Source organism: Hoplias malabaricus, chromosome 17, assembly GCF_029633855.1.
Source record: "Hoplias malabaricus isolate fHopMal1 chromosome 17, fHopMal1.hap1, whole genome shotgun sequence".
NCBI lineage: Eukaryota > Metazoa > Chordata > Actinopteri > Characiformes > Erythrinidae > Hoplias > Hoplias malabaricus.
The window spans coordinates 3,746,065-3,771,086 of record NC_089816.1 but is presented as its reverse complement, the minus strand read 5'-3'; the positions used below and the strand labels follow the sequence as shown (position 1 = coordinate 3,771,086).

General features: G+C 38.6%; 1 protein-coding gene across 2 annotated transcripts in view; it reads right to left on the bottom strand.

The window, feature by feature from the left end:
* Nucleotides 1–722: 722 nt before the first annotated feature.
* gria1a (glutamate receptor, ionotropic, AMPA 1a) overlaps nucleotides 723–25,022 on the bottom strand; it is a 119,691-nt gene continuing 95,391 nt past the window's right edge. The window contains exons 12-16 of one of the 2 annotated variants that reach the window (XM_066649998.1): nucleotides 21,244–21,442; nucleotides 19,320–19,567; nucleotides 14,280–14,394; nucleotides 8,497–8,631; nucleotides 723–3,493 (exon numbers count right to left, since the gene is read on the bottom strand). In XM_066649998.1, the coding sequence (XP_066506095.1) occupies nucleotides 3,326–3,493; nucleotides 8,497–8,631; nucleotides 14,280–14,394; nucleotides 19,320–19,567; nucleotides 21,244–21,442 (865 nt within the window). In that variant the 3' untranslated portion in view covers nucleotides 723–3,325. Of the gene's footprint in view, nucleotides 3,494–8,496; nucleotides 8,632–13,625; nucleotides 13,741–14,279; nucleotides 14,395–19,319; nucleotides 19,568–21,243; nucleotides 21,443–25,022 lie in introns of both variants that reach the window. The other variant, XM_066649999.1, reaches the window with a different exon arrangement.

Genomic DNA, 25,022 nt, shown 5'->3' with positions numbered 1-25,022 from the left:
GGCCACCCTTTTGTCATTTAATTTCAAAACATCATTTAATTTTCCCATCAGAATGAGAGAATATTTGATTCACTTACATAAAGACAGGAAAATGCAAAGGAAAATTCAAGATTTTCCAACACTGGCCTCGATTAAAAAGGCTGAGAAACTGGGACCACTGAAATCTGTCACAACAAAATCTCTCCCTTCAGATAAATGTGCTAAAGGAGCAATCTGTAATACTGACACCAAGCGTCCAGTCATTTTATGATTAAGTACAGTAAATATCCTACGGATTGCTCCTTAAATCTTTCATCTCTGAGAGCTTGTCTCTCACTTCAAATCCTTCCACTGTGAAAAGGTCTGAAACGGAGCACTTTCCGATCAAAGGATATGGACACAAAAGAAGAGCATTTGCACATCTGCTATTAGGATATTGATATTATTGTTAGTGGATGTTGGATTGTAAAGATCAGAAAATGAAACCCAACCCAAATTTAAAAGCAGAAGAATGGAAGCTGTTATAAAGGACATAGACAAAGGTATGAAAAAAATGGATATATTATATTAATTGAGAAGTTAGTGGCATTATTTTCACCTGAAGTGCGGGCTTGTGATTCTGATTCGGAAAAATGAATAAGAATTTAAAGGCTGGTTTGGCATTAAAATAATTTGCAATGTGACAAAATGAAGCACAGCTCAAACCTGTAATGACTTTAGTTAGAAAAGTTTTATTTGTTGTACTCATTATTGACTGAATGTATTTTCCATTCATTCCATTTTTATGCAACTGAACCTCTCTGTTATTATGGATAGAAAACAGAAAAACAAGTAAACAAGAAAGAAAAACTACAAAATTGTGAAATATGAATGACCACACAGGGTAACTTTTGCATTGAAGTACTTCGAAAATGAAGGGGAAAAAAAAACAACCCAAAAAAATAAAGAAACACAAAGTACCCAGACTAGGTTTCAAGGTAGCTCATTACATTTACAAAATACAGTGTCCTGTTATGTTAAAGAAGCATTGTCTGAACAAACTGGTTCTGTGAAAACCCCCAAATTCAAGCAGCTTTCAAAAATCTGTTATACAAATGTTGAAATGTTTCTCTCACATATTTTACAAATCTGTCACTGATTATAAAACATGTTTCGACCCCAGGTCACGGAGGACCCTGGAGTGCTGTGCCTTCAGAAATCAGAAGTGAAAAAGAAAACACAAAAACAAAGAGTGAGAGAAGTACAAAACGCTCTTTTTGTCAACACGTCATGTCGAGGGAAATAAAGTACAATCTGTGGGGGGGTGGCTTTCTTTTTCTCTATTATTTAAACACAATGGCCAAGCCTGAGTGAAGCTGGAGCATTCTCCCATTTTCCGAACCCTAATTAGAACACGGTGTGGGCTAACGTACTCTGCCCATGGAAATCTATTGATTGCAAATGCTTCAAATTTCAGAAATAGGTGAAATCTGTGGCTGGAAAAAACTGTTACGGTGGTCTGTAAAACCGGAGCTTGACGTGGACTCTGCTGTAGATTGATGAAATATTCAGGACAAACCCAAACCCTATCAAACTGTGAGTGGGGATAGAGATAGAGAAAGAGAGACACAGAATAAAAGAAATACCAACATCTCCATCAGCATGTTGTATTTAGATTGCAAGGAAGTGGAGAAAAACCTGTTCATTTATTTCCAATTTGTATCAAAAGGATGTCAGTATTGGTCAATAAGGTATCTGTGTTTAAAAATGCTTGGCTTTGGCTCACAGTACACAGCACGCAGTACAAACCCAAGATGATTTATTGTGTGTTGATTTAAAAAAAAATGTATACAGATGTGTGTACATATGTACATACATAAACACACACACACAAATATATATACAGTATTGTGCAGAAGTTTTAGTCACCAGAGATTGGGATTTTAAAAAGCTATTTATATTATTCCAGTGAGTGTGATATTCTGTTTAACTTTTTCCAGATCTCTCCTCAAGTCCGTATTATTTGAGGTGATCATCCAGTACCTAGTTTTAGTGGTTAATAAATAATTATTTTAAATAATGTGTGCTGTGGATTTAACAAATTCATGCATTCAACAAGAATCTGAACAAAACATTGTTCTTCAAACTCACTCTCACCTACTGCTTTATAGAAAAACATTATACTCCTTATTTGTTTTATATTATTACTGTTTTGTATTAACTTTGATTATATATAACTTCATACAAGCACCACACATTAGTTTAAATATATATATAATTATCTTAGGTGCCTAAGACTTCTGCACTCTACTGTCTGTATATGTATTCGAATGACAGGTTCCTTGGTGGCTGTATGACTAGTCTGTGAATAACTGGAGCAGACAATGGCCAGCTCATTAAAACACACTTAACCACAGTCACTCATGACATTTTCACAGATGTCCTTCCTCCAGTGCTCCGGATAAAACAGCAGATTCTAACCCGCTCCCGAGTCAGTCTAGACATAAATGAGGTATGGCACCTTAAATGAGGCGTAGCAGCAATGCAAGGTTGTTGAGATGAAAAAAAAAAAGAAACAAATAAAATCACACAGCAAGATAATCAACAAGTTCAATATGCTATGCTCTACTGATCAACAACAAACCAAATTCGCTCCCTTTGCCCAGGTTAAGATTTACATCAGAGTATTTACACTATCAACAAACTTGACAAATTGATATGTGTGTTTCTTCCATTTTCTTTTTTAGATTAGTCTATGTAAAGGTAATGGTGGCCAAATCGATAGGCTGCTTATTCAGTAACAGAACAGGTCTCAGATCTCCTTTCCATTCATCGTTATAATGTATGAGCCACGAAACAACCTGTGCAAAACAAGTCCGGTTTTCATAATGAAAACAGGCTAAAAGACAACACTGATATGAACCAAAATATTGCACACTCAAGACGTAGAAGTAAACAGGTCTCTCGTACTGGCACAGCATGTGTGTCGACACTGGACACAGCTTTTTTTTTGTTTGTTTGTTTTTTTTCAGCTCCATCTTGTGAAGGACCGCTGCTGTTTTGTCGGCGAAAGCGTCCCTCTCAGCCTCTTATTGCCCCACTTTAGTCTTTCTGTCCTTTGAAATGTTTTTTTTTGTTGTTTTCGTCTTAGAAAAAGAGTTTCAGAGTGGCTGTTATTTATTTTATTTTAATTTTTTGCTGAGAGCAGTCTGGGTTTGTGTGTGTGTGTGTGTGTGTGTGTGTGTGTTCTGGCAGTATGGCGTATGTCCACTGTAGGTTTATAGGGAGGGTCAGGGAGCCTGACGTTTTGGGCAGGTGTGTGGGTGAGTCAGGTCCGCAGAGGGGGCAGGGCTCTGTGATTGGCTGCTCACATGCCTGAGGCTCCCAGGCCCATGGCGGCGGTGTGGCTCATGCAGGGAAGAGTCTGCACAGCTTTGGGGAAGTCATGGACCACGATGCGTCCGTTCTCACCACCGCTGCCGTTCCCGCTCATCCGCGTCAGTGTGGAGCAGCGCATGGCGTCGTTAATGGATTGCTGGCATGAACACAATGGCAGAGTTAGCAAACAGGAATGGAAACATGGGCATAAGTGCTTGAAAGATGTTGGTTTTAGTAGAGAACGTTAAGAGGCTCTTCACACCTTGCATTAAACTGTTTTTAGTGAACGGGCCACAAAATTTCTGTTAGAGATACAAACACTCTTAAATATGAGGGTTCTTGTTCAAAGGAAATGGTTCTAATAGAACCCCAAACACTCAAAGAACCTTTGGCATGATTAAAAGGTTCTTCACATCATGAAGGGGTTCTTCAGACTGATGGAGAATGTACTGTAAACTGATCTCTACATCACCTTTCAGACAAGGCTTCTATTTGAAACTAAAAGGGGTTCTGTTACAGTGTGAAGCTCGTTACAATTGAAGAACCGTATAGAAGCCTTTTCTGAAAGGTGCTACATAGAACCATCTACAGCCCAGAACCCTTGTATGACCATTGTTTTTAAGTGTGTACGTTAGGAGAAATGCATCTTAAAAATGGAGGTTAATGAAAGATGGAGGATACGTACAGCTGGAGAATCCAGAAGCATGAATATTAACTGAGTACACTAAAGAATAGACCATTAGCCATTTTTAAAATTTCCCTGCAGCCAGACACAATTCTTTCCCAACAATCCTGACTCCACTGGACCAAGGAAAAGCTGACCACCACTTTTTATCCAGATATGACCTGGGCATAAAACACGTGTTTATGCAAGGTGTAAACCAGCTCTTAGAAATTATTCAATCCAATAGTCATCCCCCACCCCACCATGGAGCTCTACAGTGTTCTACAAAGTCTAGGAACTGGTCAAATATTTAGTTGATTTTCTAAACACAAATATGTTTACATATCTTTTACAGGGAACAAAATTCAGCAAGGGATTTTTCTACTAATTTCAGTGCATGATTATTATTATTTATATAGTAATTTCTATTACTATATAAAAGAAGCATGATGCTGCATCTTTGGATGCACTCTGACAGAATCCCAGTGTGTGTGCCCATAACAGAACATAATTGAGATCTCTAAGGGCCCATTAAACGCTGGTAAACAGGATGCTTGTGTGGTTAGTAAGGAGAGGGTTTTTATATTATAATGCAGAGCTTGCAGCTAGTCTAATTTACATTTAAATTTCCAAGGAATTTGGATATCTCTCCCCTTGCCTCTGCCCTTAATGCCTGATTACCAATTGTCTGTGAGGACAAAGGCCCACCTCGTAAATCTTTTTACTCTAATTACAATATTCCTGCAGTCTTTTACATTATTGTTATATCATAATGGTCCAAGACAACATGGAATAAAATACTGTTTAATTAATGTGTTATGGTTAAAAATGTTATACTCCATAGCCCTTAAAGCTGCCATTCCAGAGCTGAAATGCTTTGTTATGACAATGCACAATACCAAAACTTTGTGGTTACACCTTCTATTGTCTACAATCAGGTATTTTAAGGTGCATCATTTGCTCAAATGTCAACACAGTTTGCATGATTTTCACAATAAACACGGCCTAACAGAATGCACAAGCCACAAAGTGGGTGTGAGATTACTATAGACTGACCAATAGCTCTACAGTTACTGCCTTCATTTGGAAGTATTGTTAAGACGGGGCTCTGCAGTGGAAAATGAGAGGAAAACAACCCTTGTTGCTGATAAACTTAACAGAATGTAACTGACAAAAGAAAATCTAGAATCCGATTGGCTGCAGCCAAAAAATATTGACATGTACTTCACCCAATGCTGTTTTTGCCTGTACCATATATAACTACACACTGTGGACAGGCACCTATTTTACAGATAGGGCTAAAGTGGAGGATAAATTGGTTGAAGTGAGTGGCAAAAATGACTGTTTCAGAAGAAGAATCCACAAGCACATCAATTTTTTTCAATTATTTTTGTGCAACGGTTGCTGCGGGGAGCGATACAAAAGACAATTTAGTTTTTGATTTTTTGCTTCTTTTGAAGTAAAACGAATCCAAAAACATGCAGAATGTACTAAACATATTTAATGTTAAGTAAATGCCTTTCTTTTTGTAGCTCCTCTTCCCTGTTTACAGCATGAAAAAGTGCAATTTGAAAAACCAAGCAGATGCAGCAAAGAATGTGTCATTGGTGCCACTGTGAAAATAGAGTGGTTTAAACACACACTGAAGGGGGCTCATGTTCAAGAAGGTGGAAAACCCCTGCTCTAGAGCGATGGAGCTCCATTCAGTATCTTTAGGATGAGGCGGTATGTATGATCCACACTCATTAATCCATCGTCCAACACCTGATTTCTATTGCTTGCGTGGTTAAACGCCATCAGATCCTCACAGAAGTGTCCCAGCATTCTGTGTAAACTTTCACAGGGCAGAAGAAGCTGTTATTGCCACAAATGTTCCTTAATTAAATCCTTAATATTTGTTATTAATAACTTTTATTGTTGGTTGAGCAGACTGTCCAATTTTAGACATGAATCAAGAGAGTTTCCCCATTACCTGACTCCAGTCTGGATGCACTCACAACCAAGATGACCACATAGCAGCACTAGACAGTGGGTTAAAAGACCATTGATAAGTGTGAATCATTTCCTCCGTTTGTGAGAAACGGATCTCTTGTATTGCTTTTATTGGCCATGCTTCTGTCTGTTATAATCAGAGCTAATGGTCTTGACACCAGCTAACGATGTGTGTGTTTGACTTGTGCATATCTTGAATCTTGGAAATTATTTCATTTCACGTCACTCGATTGCTCTCCGTAGATTAAGTTATACGCCTGATTCTAACTAATTATCTAATACAAAAACGCGTCCAGTCTCACTTTACAAATATAAAAAACGGCCAGCTGTGAAATGTAACTCCTGTCAATCGAATTAACAAAGCAGATCCACTTAAGTCTGTTCTATTATAGTGTTACAGCAGCATAGAGTTCCTGTCTAAGTCTGTTGTGGCTGCTGCTTTGGGTAATTACCTGTCATAGAGATATTGATCATGAGAAACTGCGGAGGAATGTGCAGGTGAAGTTGAGATGACATGGAGAGGACGGAGGCGTTTGATTTGTTACATGATGTTTCCGCACTCATCAGGAGAGTAAGCTCAATTAAGGTAAACACAGCTTAAATCAGGACGGCACTAATTACAGTTTGGATGCCGACAGATTGGCGAGAAAGCAGAGGGCACGTTCAACGTGATTTGAAGAGGGGAAGTGACACTTTGCATATAGTTGTGTGGGAAAGCAGACGACCTGGCAGTTTTTATATTTTATTTTTTTTGCATAATCTTCAGTCTAGACAGTCCGACTGTTTCTGCAATGTTAGTGGAAAAACATGGACGTGGGGTGTCCATGGGGACGAACTGGGGCTAATGTGCATAACCACAGCTCTCACACAGAGAGAGAGAGAGAGAGAGAGAGAGAGAGAGAGAGAGAGAGAGAGAGAGAGAGGGAAAACAAAGTGGAAATGAATAAAAAGAGAAAGCAGAGAAAAAGGGAGACGTGCTGCTGAGGGAGGAATTGTGTCGAGGAAGAAGGAAGAAAGGCAGAGAGTGAGGGAGCATGCGTTACTGAGGGCCTAATGCACTAAAGCTGTTTCTGTCAGGCTTCATGTGCAAATGGGATCTATTTTGTTTGACACGTTTGATTCAAAAATTCGTGTAAACACAAAATGAAATCTAGGCGTCTAAGAGATGATATAAATTATAACACCAGATTATTATTATTGTTAATTTATTATTTTATGTTAAAAAAAATGCATATTTTTGGGTTTGTGTACCTTTTGTTATTTGCTTTTCCGTTTCTAATCCTGAAATAAAAAAAAACACCCCCGGAGAACTACCCATTTCTCCATTTTGAATGATACAATGAAAGGTCCACTGACCTCTGGCTAATCCACAGAGAGCACAGCTTGAGTCACCCAGAGGTCTGTGCACCTTTCGTTACATCATCCAAAATGGGGAAATAGCTCGTCTGTTTTTCTATTGCAGACTTCGATACGGAAGAATCAGGTAACGAAAAGTACAGAATCGAGAAAGGGGTTGTTCTCTGTTTTTTCTATTTCAGGATTAGAAAAGCAAAACCAAACAAAGAAACTTACACAGACCTTTTGGGAAGATTTTCTAGTGTTGGTGTCATAGCGGTTAAACACAGGCACAACATGCGGAAAGCACATTAACCAACAGAAATAAATCTTTCATCTCAAGCCATTGGCTTTCCAGCTAAGTATTTTAACATTTTATTGATCTCACCCAGAAGGTTCAAATGGGACACACCTTCATTTGTTAAGACTGCACTCTCTTCATCTCTGGAATATTTGGCAATTTCGATGGTCCCATGGTTGAATATTTTCATTGTTTTCACCTATTTTTCTTCCTTTCTTTTTCTATAACTGCTTTATCCTGGTCTGTGTTGCAGTGGGTTTGGGGCAAGGACACACCCTGGGCAGGGTGCCTGTTCATTACAGGGCATCATATATTCTCACACTACATCACAAGAATGGACATCTTGTGTAGTAAATTTGGGAGGAAATCAGAGCACTTGGAGAAATACGTCAAACTCTTAATGGTGACTAGGGGTAGGAATTCAACCCAGAACCCGGAACTCCAATCCTGGAGATGAGTGGCCGTGACACTACCTGTTGCTCCAGTGTTCTGTGCTTTATACAACCTAAACATAATTAGCTTCTAAATATTGGTTGCTTGCTGGAACACCTACGTTCAGCCCTGAGAAAGAATAATCACGTAAAGAGAGAGAGAGAGAGAGAGAGAAGAGAGAAGAGATGAGGCTGGTAGCACTGCCATGAGGAAATAGAGACAGTGATAGGTCAGTGTGTGGGTACAATGAGAGCTTGGTTTTGAGTGATTGAGGTAAAATGGGGTCATAGAATAGGGGACTAAAGCACCTAACCCCACACCCACACAGCGTTTATATTTTAACTGTGTGATCACTGTACACGTTGTAACTCTGCAGCTCAGTGTAACTGCCCTCTAGAGCAGCAGGACAGTGAAAAGTCTGAGGAGGAACAGCCACCTTCATCCTGCGAGACTCAGTCCTGGATTTGTAGCAGAACTCCACCAGCGCCACCAGCATGGCCAAGCCCAATCCTCCAATCAGGATGTAGAACACACCGGCCACATTACTGAGGCTCAGAGCACTTGTCTTGTCCTACAGGAGGAGACAGAGCCATGTCAGAGGAAATTACAGACAACAAGCATTGAACAGGCAAAGAAGTGATGTATTCACCAGTGAAGTCTGGTCAAAACATTTCATACATCTGGTTATGGGATTGTTGTAAGAATATTATATTGTTATTCAAATTATTTCTAGACATTTTGCCTGTTTTAAGTCATTTATGTCTAAAGAAGTTGTCTTAATTTGTCTTGAGAATTTTTTTTTTTTTTTTTAAGAAATTATAGATGACACAAGTCACATCAGTCAAAGGTTTAAGTTCTTTAGATAAAATCATTTAAAACAAGCTAAAAAATGTCTAGAAGTATGTTAAATAATCGAAAATTATTCTTTCTAAATGTCTATTAATTAGATGTTTTCAATCAATGAGATTTTTACAGTGCTCACATGCTAAAGTTGGTGTTGACTTAAAGCGTCCTTGGGTATCTAGAAAGGCGCTATATAAGTGTAACTATAAATAAAATAAACAAATATATAAAGAACTACACATAATGAACAAACTGCAGACAAACACACACACACACACACACATCCACACATCTGGCCTAATAAAAATCCACACACTAGATCAAAGCAGGATGCTCATTCACTCACTATCACTAACACACACAGAAACAAAACAGAGACATCAGCTAAAACACAGACAAAACATTAAATAAAAACAAATTTAATTAAATCTTAAATAAATGTCTCCTGTAAATGGTGTTTTTCCACTCCACAAATTACCAGAATCGTTAGCACCCAAAACTAGTTGAGTTTAGGTTCAGGTTCAAAATAAAAATGACAATGTAATGTTCTTTTGATTTAAAGTATGCCATGGTGAAATAAGCTAGTCAGGCAGCTAACACTATTAGTATTTTGTTACAACGCAGTCTCACACCTATTCGTGATATAGTCACATATATAGGGGACTGCAATTCGTGACGTAGTCGCATATTTCCGACATTTTATGCGACAATATCACGATCATAAGTGAATGGGTAATTACCATAGAAACATTATGTGACAGTAACACGAAAACTCTTCCTCATTACAGGGTCATTACCCATATAACAAATAAAAAGGCATAATGAGAATTACATAACATAGGTTGTTATTCCAACAAAGGCATAAAGTATTTTATTATAATATTTCTCCTAAGCAATGCTTATTATTGGTGTCCTACTTTAGCTGTAACGCTAATGAGAACATTTCTTTCACTTAACGTTATTTTGACTATTTTTCAAAAGGTTAATACTGAAAAAGAACATTTCTCTAGTCATTATTTCTTTCGATATTTTAGCAAATAATGAATTAATAACGTTATATTTTACGTAAATAAAAATAAGACTGGTATTAACGGATGGTAATGACGCCTTAATGAGGAAGAGTTGTCGTGTTATTGTCGCATAACACGAGGCACTGATATGACGGTTTCTATGGTAATTACCCATTCACTTTAGGATCGTGATATTGTCGCATAAAATGTGGAAAATATGTGACTATGTCACGAATTGCAGTCCCCTATATAAGTGACTATATCACGAATAGGTGTGAGACTGGGTTGTTTGTTAGCCTTCACAGAATGATTGTTGTTCATATTGACAAGATGATCTGTGTAAATACAGATATGTTTTTTTTTACTATACATCAGTCTGAAGCAGCAAAGGTATTAATTACCTAATTAACAGCATATAATTAAACAAGACAATTAATCTTCAATAATCCCTGTGGCACTGTGTTAGCAGCAGTTTAAAAAGAAATTAGTATCTGACTTTACAAGTTTCAGATGAAGTGAACGTGTTCCTCTTCCTCGAGGTTTGTGGCACTGAGTGTATGGGGGAGTCCTAACTAACGTGGAATTGGAGATAAAAATTGTGTTAAATAAGTATTTAAGTGTTTTTTGAACGTGTAGTGGAAAAGCACCAAAATCACCAAATTAAACTTAATTGCTACGTTTTTTTTAACGAACTGTCAATGATTCAGGAAAAATCAAATAACTAATCATTAATTGTCTGTTTTGAGGTCAGACTTGGTGAGCCATTAGCACCAATTAAACTGCTCACTGATAAACGTTTATATTTATATAAATGACTACATTTATATCAATGACTACATAACAAAAATTCATTCTCATGAATACAATCATTACATATTTATCATGAGTGAAATCCAAACATGCACTCATGCACTAAGACAAGCACAGAATCTGAGCTAACCTCAAGACTGACATCGTAAACTAGGCTAGTGTCCTCTTTCTCATATCTACAACAACACAAGCCACAATCCATCAACACACAAACAAAGTACTGAAGGAGTTACATGACTATATTTTGAGTGGTGGATACCCATGCAGGTCAGAGTGAGACTCATGGGAAAAGTCTAGTTGACAGTCAGAGGGAGGAGTCTTATATTAGGTCTTTGGGGAAACTACTATAGCATAATGCCCTTTCTGTATAGTGAGCATCTGTCAGTCAAAAGGGGAGGGAGGGGCTTAAAATGTCCAGCAGTTGCTTGATTACAACATTTCAACAGTGGGCTGTGGTGTCTCCTGTGCTTTTCATGCAGGTGTGTGTCTGTGATAAAGCTGGTGGATGGGGCCTTAAACAGGACGACAAAGTCCACTGGGTTCACATCCAGGGTTGCCAACTGTCCATATAGTTTATGATAATATTTATTTTAAAAAAAATGTCTGGATTTATTTAGAAATAAGCAAGAACATCCCTATTGAGTTACCTACTGGTCTATTTAAGTTCAACTCAGATGTACAAGTCTATATATAAGAGCCTGACCAAAAGCCAGTGAAGTAAAGTAGGTTGTTACAGATTCAGGGCAGTTTTTAGAAGGGAAACAACTCATTTTATTGGCTTCTCATTTAGCCAGTTATTCAGTCTGACAGTCAGTCAGTCAGTCACTTACCCATTCATGTTACCAAACTGCCCAATTCAAAAAAATGTTAGCTAACATGCTCCAGCAGTGGCTAGCATTCTGCCAAGGAATGCAGGGAAGGGAGGTCCAGCTTACCAACCCAGACGCTCCTGGACTCCCAGCCACAGATGGCTGAGGCATCACTGGAGACCGAATTTGTGAACTTCTGATGACATAGCTGACACTTAGACAGTTGTGCTAGTAGCATGTGCGTTCAGGTCAGGCTTCAAATTTAGCAGAAGCAGCCTTGGTCGTGTTGGCATTAAATTTCATGCGCAGACCTCTAAATATAGTCAAATCCTGTAGCCAAATGAACGTTTTGTTCAGTGAAATAATAAGTAACAGTTACCTGTCAAAACTTGAGCAGTAGCAACTACTGCAGTGTCATGTAACATACAGAACTGCAGGAACTACAGCGCTAAAAAACAAAGTACCCCACTGAGCTACTCTCGTTAAATTCTAAAGTCTAAAGTGGCCAGTCAAGTCAGTAGAAATAAGAAATTTAACGTTGGCAACCCTGGCCATATCCCAAATTCATGCACACTCGAAGGGCATACAGATAGGAAGGACAGACAGACTGGTCAGACTCAGGGCGAAGGTGAAGGGCTCATCTCTTACTGAGTTTCTGCTCACTCTCTTCACGCTCACATTTATTCAACTCCACTGGATGAGGCAGCACAGAGCAGTGGTAATACGCCTACCCCGCAGGAGATGCTATAAAGGGCTCTCTCTTCACCACTCCTGTCTAATTACAGCATTATTTACATATTATTTAGCAAAGATAACTTTATTAAGCTCAGATTGCAGTCTCCACTGCCCCTGACAAAAACAAGAGAATTAAGAAACAGAGTGCTCGCAATTCGAGAGGCATGTGTGCGAAGCTAAAACCTTTGCGGCTAATTAGACCACTGCAGCGGTCCGCTAAGAACTTTCAGAATGTAGTGTATTATGTATCACTAATTAAAACCAAACACAATTAACATAAATGTTCTCCCTCAGAGCAGCGTTTCATAGTTTTGTTGGATCAGGTACATGTTTCTGGCTAATGGGAAATATGGCGGTGCTATATCACTTCAATACTGCTGTTTTTTTTTTTTCTTTTTAAAATTAATAAATTACAAAAATTACACAGGTGCCAAAGGTCTGTAGACACATCTTATAATTAGGAGTATTATCAAAATTAACATTTTAACCCAGTGGTTTCAAAGTGGGGAGCTCATACCAGTCACTGAAGACATGTGGGGATTAAATGTGTCATTTTTGCACAGCAAATATACAGGTTTTAGGCTTTTTCTCTCAGGAAGCTGTTTTATAATAAAGTTTTTGTGCAGGGAAGCAATTAGGATCAAGTATGTTTAAAATGACTTAAGCACAATCCATTTATTTTTTTTATCTATATGTAGTTGTAGATTTTATGAATGTATAAACAAATTCCAGTGGTGCTTGGAAGTAAAAAAATATGGGGCACAGCAGAAAAAGTTTGGGAACCACTGCTTTAACCCGTATAAACCAATGCAAGTATTCTTTTTTTTAACTTTAATTGATCATTTATCAGATTTGGCCACAACTTCCTGCCATAATTAATTCTTTTTCGAAGAGCCATGGTGCATTAGCTGAATATTATTTTGGATGTTCTTCAGCATAGAGCTGCATTCTCAAACAAACATTACTTAGGGTCCTGTAATGGTGTTTCTGACAAACATCAAATGAACGAAACTTTACGCTGCACTACCCTCTACCCTCTAAATGCTCTTCTTTCATTTAAACTCTGCAGGACATTAGAGGTCCAGGAGGAGAGGTGATCACCACTGCTCTAGCGGTACTTCAAGCTACTACAAACAGACCTCTGATGAGTAAAATAATGTCAAAGCCCACAGGAAAACACAGTAAATGTGTGCTTGGAGAGAGAGAGAGACATTAAAAATAGCCCTTTTTGAAAAAAGAAAAAAAGAGTGATACAGTAAGAATAGCCCGTAGCTCAGTGTGGATGGTGGAGGGGCCGGGGGGGTTTTGTGGGGGGTTTAACTGAGGGTTAACAGCGCAGGATCAACGAATGAACTGACCTTTCGTCCGGAGTCCGTGCTTCCACATTCTCCTTTATCGTACCACCATTTGTTTTTCAGTTTGTCTAAGACGGCTTGCTCATTGTGTTTCAACACCGCTAGGTTTATGGGGATTCTTCAACCAGGGAAATAACATAAATAACATGGCCCATGTTATTTTATGTTATTCGGCATATGGTCAAACACACATATATATACACACACACACACCCGCTCTTATTAACTCAAGCCTTCTTTTCATACTGTAGCACCATGCACACGCACACACTCACATCAGAAAGAAAAGACATCTTAACAGTTCATAGTGAAAGTGATATGCATTAATACTCCATCTAGCTGTGTTGCCTTGCTCCCTGCTGCAAGATGTGTATTACTATATCACTTTGGGTAACCGGCAGGCTGAAAACACTCTTTCTCATTTAATCCAAAACAAGGTCTTTGCGTGCTATAGCAGGCGTCCAGTAACCCATCTCGGGGAGGGGTGGGGGGGAAGAGAAAATATATTTTTGTGGGGTTTCCTCCATTATTTTGGCTCATTTGAGTAGTTTTATCCAATGTGTTCGGTCTGAGAGTGTTTGGGCAGCGCTGGGTTGCCGGTTACCCACCCCGTGGTGCTGGATCTTTACCCGCTGGGTTTGTCACATGGGGGCTGACCTTGGAATCACCTCCCCCGCTGCCGCACTCGCCCTTGTCGTACCACCATTTGTTTTTCAATTTGTCCAACAGGCCCTGCTCGTTCAGTTTTAACACTGCCAGGTTTACTGGGTTTCTTGAAACGATAATGAGACAATAGTGTGGTCAGTGGCACTTTCAGTGGCAGAGTCTGGTCTTGAGCTCGAGAGGTTAATGCATGGAAGCAGCAGGGTTGAGCTGAGCCTGTGTAATATGTATGTTAAGGTTTTTTTTTCATGGAGAACAAATGCTTTCGTTAGTTGCTTTTTTTTGGGCGAAAAAAGATGGGTTTTACCAAGCAGTGGGCAGGACCTACTCAGGGAAAGAAGACTAGCTTTAGACAAGCTCAGAGTCGCTACTCATGGCATTTATCCTTTAACAAGGTGCACGTTATGGGGTAATAAGTGCTTACTGACCAGGAAAATTCCCATATTTATTCAGAAATGATTCAGAGATGTGCAGTTAACCCTAGTCACAGTTTTTTTGTGTCATTTATTTCACATGAAAATATTCAGCATAATTCACATACATACATCATTGGAACAGCCAATTGGCAATAACTACATAGGTCAAATACTCTCTGAACCACTTATATTTATCAGATCTCCAGCCCGTTATCTCTATAGTGGTTGGGTTAAAGTTCTGTCTTTTTATCTTTATCCTCATCTACTTAACAGAGCACCACAAAAGGGGAAAATACCATTCACTCTCCAAGCACGTCCAAGGCATTTATCTGGTGCCCACACCTTTACCCAGAAGTCCTGCACACCATCCAGAGCTTAAAGGCACAGACACACATTTGATTGCACAGCATCTTGCTCAGTGCTCAGCAATGCAAACAAACAGCGTCCATGCCTCTGTGATTGGAACACTCAGTAAAACCCAATGAGTTCTTTCTCCAACCCAGAAGAGCAAGTCAGAAAGAATTCAGAGAGAGAGGGAGAGAGAGAGAAGAGGATAGAGAAAATAAGGGAGGAAGTGAGAGTGAAAGGTAAAGTGGGAGGAGAGAAAGATAAAGAGAGATTCTGGTGAGAATGTGTATAGAAAGCGGCAGTATTTTTGGTGAGATGATTTTACTGGCTGAGGGCGGTGGGGAATGGGAGCAGATGGACAAAAGGAGAAAAGGGCGAGACATAGTGGTCAGTTACTTCACAGCTTTACAGTCCAGCTCAGGGCACAACAACTTACATCATCAACAGTGGTCAAAATGCATCAATCTGATCGTCCCTTGAGTATCTTAAATCTACGTTTTTCCTTTTAAAGAAAGTCTAACTGATCTGTTTAAAGACATTTGCTTAGTTTTTAGCATAAGTTTAAATTAAATTCTAATATAGACCTCTCAGAAAGGTGCCGTGCATTTTGACCACTGTGCCACACACATAGAAGACATAACTTTAAATATAACAAATAACATCATCCTTTAGATGGGGTCATGCCGGTATTAGGAATTCTGTGACTTTGCTCAGTGTCTAAAAGGGAAAAATGAATGGGTGCTGTTGCACCCTATACTAAATAAAATGGTTCAGAACCTGGTACATTCATCCCTCCGTGTATGATTTGACAGAATGATTCTCTGCATACTGAGGTAGTTTAGCAGTTGATATATGAATACTACAACCATGTTAATAATTCCGCACTCTAAAATGACTTAGTGCTGCTTGAAATCAAGACTACTACTACACTACTACTATTACAAACCAACACCAGGTCCTTAACTTATAGCTTAAAGTGTCAAAGCCTCTTAAGCACCACACTGGACCAAGGTTCCCGGTGTGTGAGTGTGTGTGGGGGTGGGGGGCGATTTTTGAGGTTTTCAGTCTTGTGATGTTTAGCAGTTTTAACTAGTTGTCATGTGGCAAATTTGTAATTTTACATTTTATGACATTGCTTCTGTGTCAAACCTATGCTGTATGCAATGCTATAACAGTGGGAACACACTGGAAAACACTGGTTTAAACTACCACCTGTTTTAATTAGCACCCTAGTCTACAAGTACTACATAGGGTGGAGTAAAATATTTGAGATTCAGCCCTAGTGTTTAGGTGTAATTGCAGAGCAATGAAGACACACCAATGTACAAGTAAAAATGCTCACAATGACCTAGGGCACTTGCACAGGCCATGACACTGGCTCCTTGTTGAGTCAAGTCAGAAGCATAATTCAGAGGATTCTATGACCTTTAGAGGAAAACATTGGGCAGAGGGAAATGTATGTGGTTTTGAGCCATTCTGTTTGAAAATCTCATTCATTTTTCTCAACAAGAAATCCTGCATAGACTCTAAATTCCAAATACGGGCATGACACTGACTATAGAATAACAACACAATTTCATTGACCTATTCTGTATCTGTGCATAGGAGCCTCGTTGCATGTTAATCTTGCCAGAGCCTTTTGATGTCTTGTTAACTGTAAGATTCTAAGTTGATATGTTGTACAGTAGTAAAACAGTTAAGTTCTATTTCAGTGCATTAGATATAAACAGGTCACTCTTAAAGGAGTCTATCTCCAGGGATGTATCAGAGCGTAATGAAGGTCCCATACAGTGAATGTGTGTCACAGTGGTGTAATTTAGCTAAAATGGCTGAAATAGAGCGTGCTGACTGTCTCTCTCCATCTCTCACAAGAGCAGTGTGGAGGAAAAGAAGCTCGGTGTCCAACACATTTCACTTCCTCTTTCGCCTTCCCTGACACAGAGAGCTGAATTTAATTCGAATCCTGCCTGAGGTGGCATGTTGAAAGTTAGTCATTTTACATCCTGTAGCCAATGTCTTTTTTCTCTCCCTCCCTATGCTTCTTTCCCTCCATGCTCACGTTGCTATAAGGTGACCCACAAAATGACAGTACAATCGCTAGCAGGTCTTTCCCCCAAGGAGCTCAGCTTATTACAGGGAGATGGAGTTTATTGAGGTTATTCCAGCAGCTCTAAATCGCCCTTCTGAGCCCCTTTTGCACTCTACAATCACATGTGCAATAGTGTATTAGTCATGACTTAGAACTGACACAATCAATAGAACTGTGTAAGACTAACAAGGTGAAATCTAAAATTATAATCAAAATGAACAACACATTTAATTAACTTTGACATTCATTAGAGTGACTTGCATAAGAATGAAATGGGAATGCAATGCACCTTCAGTACCGCTCTGTTCATTTAACACCATGGGTGTATTTATTTCTGACTGTATAGACAACTGTATTATATGTAAAAAAAAATTAAAATCTTCTATTTGACATCATTCAATGAAACTGATCAAATGTGTCTTGTTGTGTTCTATAAAAATGGTCAGGCTTAGTGTTGAAATGGTTTATGCTTTACATGTAGTTATGATCAGCCTGAGCTTTTATATGAAACCATTGGGACTGTGCTTATTCAGGCCTTCTATGAATTACAGTTTAAATAGATTCCAATTCTTCTTCTACCTGCTGTTTTAAATGAAAACCCTATTGTTTGTGGGTTTCCCTTGCCACTGTGGCTTTTGGCTTTCTCACCTGGGGTTATTCATTTAGACTTTGTCTTAATTTTCAGTGTCTGCAAAGCTGCTTTGTGAAACTGTATGAATACATTGAACAAGTGTATACCTGATGATCTCTTGTGACTTTACTGAAGATACTTTTATTGTAGGTACAGTTGTCATTTGCCTGTTGTGTGAGATATGACACGACCCACTAATTCAGTCTTACTCCCTGTTCCCTCAATCCAATCTTGGAATCAGAAACCGTCCGAGAGTTATGATTTTAAATTGTACTTTTCCAGCCAATCAAAGAATTTCTAACTTGGATTACTGGTGTGTAGCATCTGAGTTTCTCATTATTTGTTGAGTGATTAAATAGATTCAATAGATCAGCACTGTGAAGAATTGCCACAGTATGTTCTGAACGTGCTAAATGTCTTTCCTGTGTTTTGCATAGTTGAGTTTTGACCAATTAATGTACTATCATGTCATTTCTGTATTAGTCTTTTTGCGTTGTTTGTTCAGAGGTTACTAACCTGGATTTGTTTTCTGAAAACCACCGACACTTGAAGTGACAGCAAGCATCTGAACAAGTTTATTTACTAAAAAAGTGAAGGATACATTTCTGCATCATGAAAGTCAAGGGGAAATAATAATAATAATAATAATAATATATTGTGTTTAGTTATAAGGAGAAAGGGGAAAAATCTGGACTGATAAAACGTATTTATTTTGAGTATTTTGGGTTTCATTTTTTTTAGGATTTTATAAAATGTTAGTTTATGTTCATTTCTGTTTCTGTTATTACTTAATGATTAATTGGGCCTTTACTTAATTGTTTAATAATGCTTATTACTGTCTTATTACTTAATACTGTCTTAAGTATCATTATTGTAAAATGTTAATAAAGAAATTATACAAAATCTGACATCATGTGCATCATTGTGCTCTGTCCTATGGGTAAATGAAGGGTAAAGATTATAGATGCTTTTGGGTTGATAGATGTCCGAAATGTCTCATTGTGTTCAACCACAGCGTGTAATGAGAGGGTTCTAAACACAAGAGCTTTCTGAAGAGTGAGCTATTTTCCCACTGTTTCTTATGCAAGCACTCAAGATGAAATCAGCTGCAATCTCCACTCTGGGTGAGAGCTCTGACGAGACCTGGGCTGATTCATGTGTAACACAAAAATCCAGAGTAAACACACACACACACACTGTGCATCATGGCAATGGAGGTTACATTGTACAATCTGTTTTCCTGCTCTTAGGAAAAGAAAAAGAACGTTCTAGCTGGTGTATTATCATGTTAAATTCCTAAAAGCATTTTCATCCAAATTGCAGCTGTAAAAAAGAAACCTTGCAGACCATTTGCTAAACAAAATTCATTGACTCTCGTGGCAAAATGTGTTGATAATAACAGTCAATTCAAATCTGAAATCCACCAAAAAACTCAGCATGCAGCCTCCATTACCAACAAACCGCCTATTATGTTTGCTTCTATAACTGTTTTGTAAGCAATTCCGACATGCAAAGTCCAACGCGGGACAATAGGGAGCGCTATGCTTTACCTGAGAGATGATCCTTTAGGGGTTGCGACCCCATACCCTTTGGAGTCCAGGTTGCCACCCACTTTCATGGTGTCGCAAGGTTTGCGCTGCTCAATATACTCATTCATGGTGGACTCCAACAAGTAGGCGTACTTCCCTTTCGACTTCCTCACCCTCATCACTCCTTCATCAGTGGTCTTCACAAACACTGAGGGGTCTGCAGACTTCATATAGGACCACATCTTCTCAAACACTGCAATCTTTGACCTCTGCGGGAGGAAAGCATCACTGTCAGCGCCTTTCTCACTTTACAGTCAGATGTGCAGTGGTGTATTAGTTTAACTCGTAACACTCTAAGTCATCATTCATAAGGCTTTATGACATACATAAGCCATTCATGCCAACTGATATAAACCCACTCATTCAATAACATCATAACTCAAAACACTGTCTTGCTGTGAGGCTGACTGAAGCAGCCTTTATGACAAATGACAATGTTTAGATCAGATGTTATAAATAATGATTTCATGAAATTCATAGCACCTTTTATCATTAAACGGACACTGCGACATTAAAAGCATGGTGTGTGTAAATCTTATCCAAGTCTTTTTAATGACTATCACGATTCTGTTGATTTCTGTGAGGAAAGGCTGATGTAGGTATAATGTAGCCTTATGAATGAAGACACAGTATGCCCTTTATTCTGGAACACTGCAGTGAGTATTAGACTGCATTCTATTAGAACATTTATGAGTTCAAGGAATAATTTTGGAATATAAATTTACCAATTTAATTCAGTGTAACTCATCCCAAATGTAATGTAATGGAGGGCAGGCATGACAGGCATACATGCTCATATTGTCCAATTAGAAATGTGGATTTTGAGTTCAATGCATCATAGTAAATGGACACCTATAGTAATGTGTAATAGTAATTCATAATAAAAAATATGAATAAGACAGGGCAGAGAGTGTACAGAGCAGTGGCACTGGTGCGGGTGTGAATTCTGACACAAACCCAGGGTGACAGTGTGAAAGTAAGCTAAGACTGTATAATGCACAGGAGGAAAAGAGGTTTACCATGAAAAACATGAAAACATTCAGAATTGTGGGTCTGAGCATGTGCAGAGCTGCTAATACGATTTCGATAGGTAGCACAACTTGTCAGAACACCTGTTTACAAAGCACTTGTAGGCATCTCACCGAGTACCACCATAGCAAACACTCAGGTGTATTAATGAAGTAGATATATAGTTTAATTTTATGTACAGATTTGTTATTTTTCCATGTCCTAAACCTGCCATTTATGCTGGTAGAGCTTTCATTTGTTCAGAATTCAAATGGTGATCTTATACGTACAAAGGTTGGTGATAGCTGTTCTAAAGCTACCCATTGTTAAAGCGGCAGGAGCTTGACATAAAAATCAGTTGAATATGGCTCATGATTAAAATCAATTATAAAACAAATCATATCCCATTTACAAAGTTCCACCGTCATCAAAATACAAGCAGCTTGATTTGTGATTTGGATTTTAAGCCACCTGTGCTCTGTGGTCCAGGACATCCAGCTGTGTGTTGAGACCCCTGAATTTACATAAAAGATGTTTTCCTTTTTTTTAAATGCAATACACAGCAACAAAACAATGGCACCACAGAGCCATAGACGCATAGCAATAAAAAACAGCCTCTGTAGAAAACAAGAAACTCAAGCATGCAGGAGCACAAACACATAAACACAGGTGCTCAAAGAGTGAGTAGTAAGAACATTATTATACCATACTTTTTAGAAGTTGGAACAACAGAAGACGGGGATTACAAAAGGCTTCTCAGTATTACAATATCATCAAAGCTCTGCTAGTAGTCACAATATGTCAAGCACCTTGTTATTTACAAAGATATGCTCAGAAACATCTCTGAATTGTAGTCTTTCAGGTGGTTGACCCTCACCCTGAAGAACTCCTTGGTGGACCCAGCGTCCAGCGTCCCGTAAGCAATCTCAGTCTGCTTGGCCAGGTCCTCTGCGCTCTCGATGGGAGAAACCATCCTCTCCACGGTCAGGAATGCGGCCAGATTCGCTGTGTATGAGGAGATGATGATGAGGGTGAAGAACCACCATACACCTCCAACAATACGACCTGACAGAGACCTGTAGGGAAAACAAACAAAGGGGATATAAGAAGCAAAATTAACCTTAAAGGAAAAACTAACCACAAATAGCACCCAACATTAGAATAAAACCCAATAACGTGTGATATTCTGTGTGTGAATGTGTTGTTTAACGTTTTCCAAATCTCTCCTCGTGGAGTCTGTATTATTTGAGGTTATCATCCAGTACCTAGTTTTATTGGTTAATAAATAATGATTTTAAATAATGTGTGCTGTGGATTTAACAAATTCATACAGTCCAGGAGAATCTGAACAAAACGTTGTTCTTCAGACTCACTCTCACCTACTACTTTATAGAGAAAAAAAATCTTATATTTCTTACTTGTTTTATATTATTTCTTTTTTAAATTTACTGTGATTATATATAACTTTATATAAGCACCACATTTACTGAAAAGGCATTAGTTTAAATATATATAATCATTTTTGGTGCCTAAGACTTCTATTGTATATAAAAATATGCGTTATTAAATGCGTCAGCCTTAAAAGCTATATAAATATACTTTTTAAGAGTGAAACTTTTAATAATGAATATTTATACATGGTTCTATATAGCACCTTTTAGAAAAGTGTTCTGTATGGCACCAAAAATAGTATTCTGCACTCACACTATGCTAAAGATTGTATTCCCAAACACACTCTGGACAGCAGAGCCCCACATACGTTATTCATTTCCCCAGGAAAGCTACACTCCACTCACCTCAACCCGCCGATGTTTACAATGCTCCGAGTGTGTGACACATTGCTCTAGATCTGCTCAGCTCTTACCTCTCACCAAAATATGTTAAACCGAGATAAGACCCATCACAATGGAACCCTGCAACCACTCATTAATCTCACTTTCAAAATGCTGCTGCTATGTTTAATGAACACATGCATATTAATTGGCTGGGATTAATCGAACCAGGAGCGTTTAACCTCTGCTGTTATTGTGGTTTGTAAAGAAATAAAGATTTGTGTCTCGTTCCCCCTGGAACTCTATCTCTCTCAAGTGTATCTACATCACACAAAGTGTGTGTGTATGTTTGTGTGAGTGTGTCAACAATAGAGCGGCAGTTAACTGTAACAGCTAAAGCACCGTGAGGCTGAAGGGTTATTGGTGGAACAGGTCTGATAAAACACAAAAACAAAAACAAATGCAACCCAAAGCATAATCACTTAAGCTGTGTGAGAGATGAAAGGAGTGTGATGAAAGGATGACAAGGTTGAAACATCCTGAGAACAAAGGGAGAGGTGAAAAACGGAGGCGCTGAAAGAGTAGACTTTCAGAGGGCAAAATAATTAAAAAAAAAACAGCGGTGAAAATAGAAAAGCTGAATCGTAAAGGTGTCAAAAATGCATCAATTCTGTGGACATCTGCTCACTCAATGTTTCTTCTGGAATAAAAAGCATTCATACAGAGTCCAATTTGCTGCAGTAACAGCCTCTACTCTTCTGAGAAGGCTTTAGATGTAATGTTGGAACATTGCTGAGAGGTTTGAGGCCAGCTTCTGTTGTTGAATTATAAGTTCTTGGTCACAAACACCGTTCCAGCTCATTGCAAAGGTCTTGGCTCATATTTACACTGCTCCATTGACTAGAGGAGTATAAAAGACCATTAGACTATGCTTGGCATTAGGTTTCCTGAATTTAGGCTCCTGTGCATCTGCTCCAGACTTCTCCATTCTATTGGTCAACCCTTTGGAATGGTTGTGCATCACATTGAGCTTATTTTTTATCAAGAACAGACAAGCCTAGTTTTGCCAGACGGCCATCGTCTTCTGGCATTTCAACAGTGGGAAGGTAGGGTCCAAAATATGTAACCCACCTTATTAGAGGTTCTTGAGATATTATAGTGCCTGTGTTTAATGCGTTTTTTTTATAGTGTGATATATTGGCACAGGGAAATACAAGAGCAGAGATAATAAATGTCGAAAAATTGGGAAAAAAATGGGAAAAATTGTATGACAAAGTTAGTTATGAGCAGGATTTGGACGTATTTTGTAGTGTCACTTGCAATGTTCTTGTTATGCAGAAGTTAATTCTAGTTGCTTCTAAGACTGACAAGACAGAGCTTTCATTGATCCAAAGAATCACAATTATTTAAGTGTAATGGCTTACTTACAAACACTTCTCCATTTAGGCCAACTAAGACGGAACAACTTCAATCCACAAAAACAACAACATAGAATCCCAACAACCACACAACAAACAAAAAACCTGGCAAGTCTCAGCTTCATCCTTTTTTTCCAAAACAATTCTCAATATCGGGGCTGTCAAATTGATTTAGTTGTACTCAAACAGGTCACAAGCTGTATTGACACTCTGTTATTAGACTTTGATTGCTCTGTAAACCGAAGCTGGGATAGCACCAGCCAAATGGAGCTGTATTTTATACAGTCACAAGTGGGGCATTTGCACAAGGGCAGCTGAGTTTGACAAACACATTAATACACCACTGTATATCCTGTATATCTTCAAACTACTTCCCTTTACAAAAATATTTGAAGCAAACCACAAACCCACAAGGAACAATAATGACTTCAGCCAAACTGAGAGCCAGCTCTTGTCTGCGGCTATGGAACAAGAGCCAGGCCTTGGGTATTGTCCTTTAACAAACTTCTGTGTTTTGTCAGTCACTCAATCAGCAAACGAAATTGTCTGGCGATATGATTTTTTTTAATACAGTGTGATGTTACGAGGTCATGAACTTACATGTACTATAGAAAAATTTGTTATCTCTGATAAACTACGTAAATGGAATCCCATACAAATAGCACTAGTGAAAATATAGACTTGGCCAATCTGAAATCTGAAAAACATATTAAGGCAACAGTGTTCAAACGACTCACATTTTGTTTATCTTTGCTTTTTGCCACACCTGAGAGGCAAACCTAACCCCTGGCCACTTGTGCAGTTCAGAATAACACTGAGAGGTCCTGGAGAAATGAAAATAAAGCTGATGGCTAATACTGCATCTCTCTGCTGGAGCTGTGGCTGAGGTGAGTGGAGACAGTTACTGGGACAGCGTGAGATCTCAGCTCACAGCGTCCGGCCAGCAGAATTGAGTCAAACCTAAAAAAAAAAAGAACCCACCTGTGTATGAATGACCAATTCTCCCTAAACACTCTTTGTCCATTTCCCCTCAATGACCTACCGCTGTTGTGCTAAAAGTCCCTTTCCTGAACCTTTAGGGAGAAACTGATTGGTGCCAAACAATCCACTGTGCCTGGATCCGATGCTGAGCTTTTACTGACAGCAGCTATAAATGAATAAAGCTGCTATAAAATCACAGACGTTATATTAGTACCAATATTCTCAAAATCATTATTCAGACTCTTAAAACTGCTGGATAACAACTACCAGCCGACTACATTAGAGAACACAGTGGGTCAAGTAAAATAAACCTTGTGAAGCATTATTATTGCTTTTTCTATACCATTTAATCATCATTCCATAACTCATCACTGCAGTACTGTCTTAGGTGCCTAAGATTATAATTAAAAATAATGTATCTTTCAAATAAGCATGGGGTTTGAATAAAATTATCTATAATTACAAATAAATAAAAATCCCTAAAA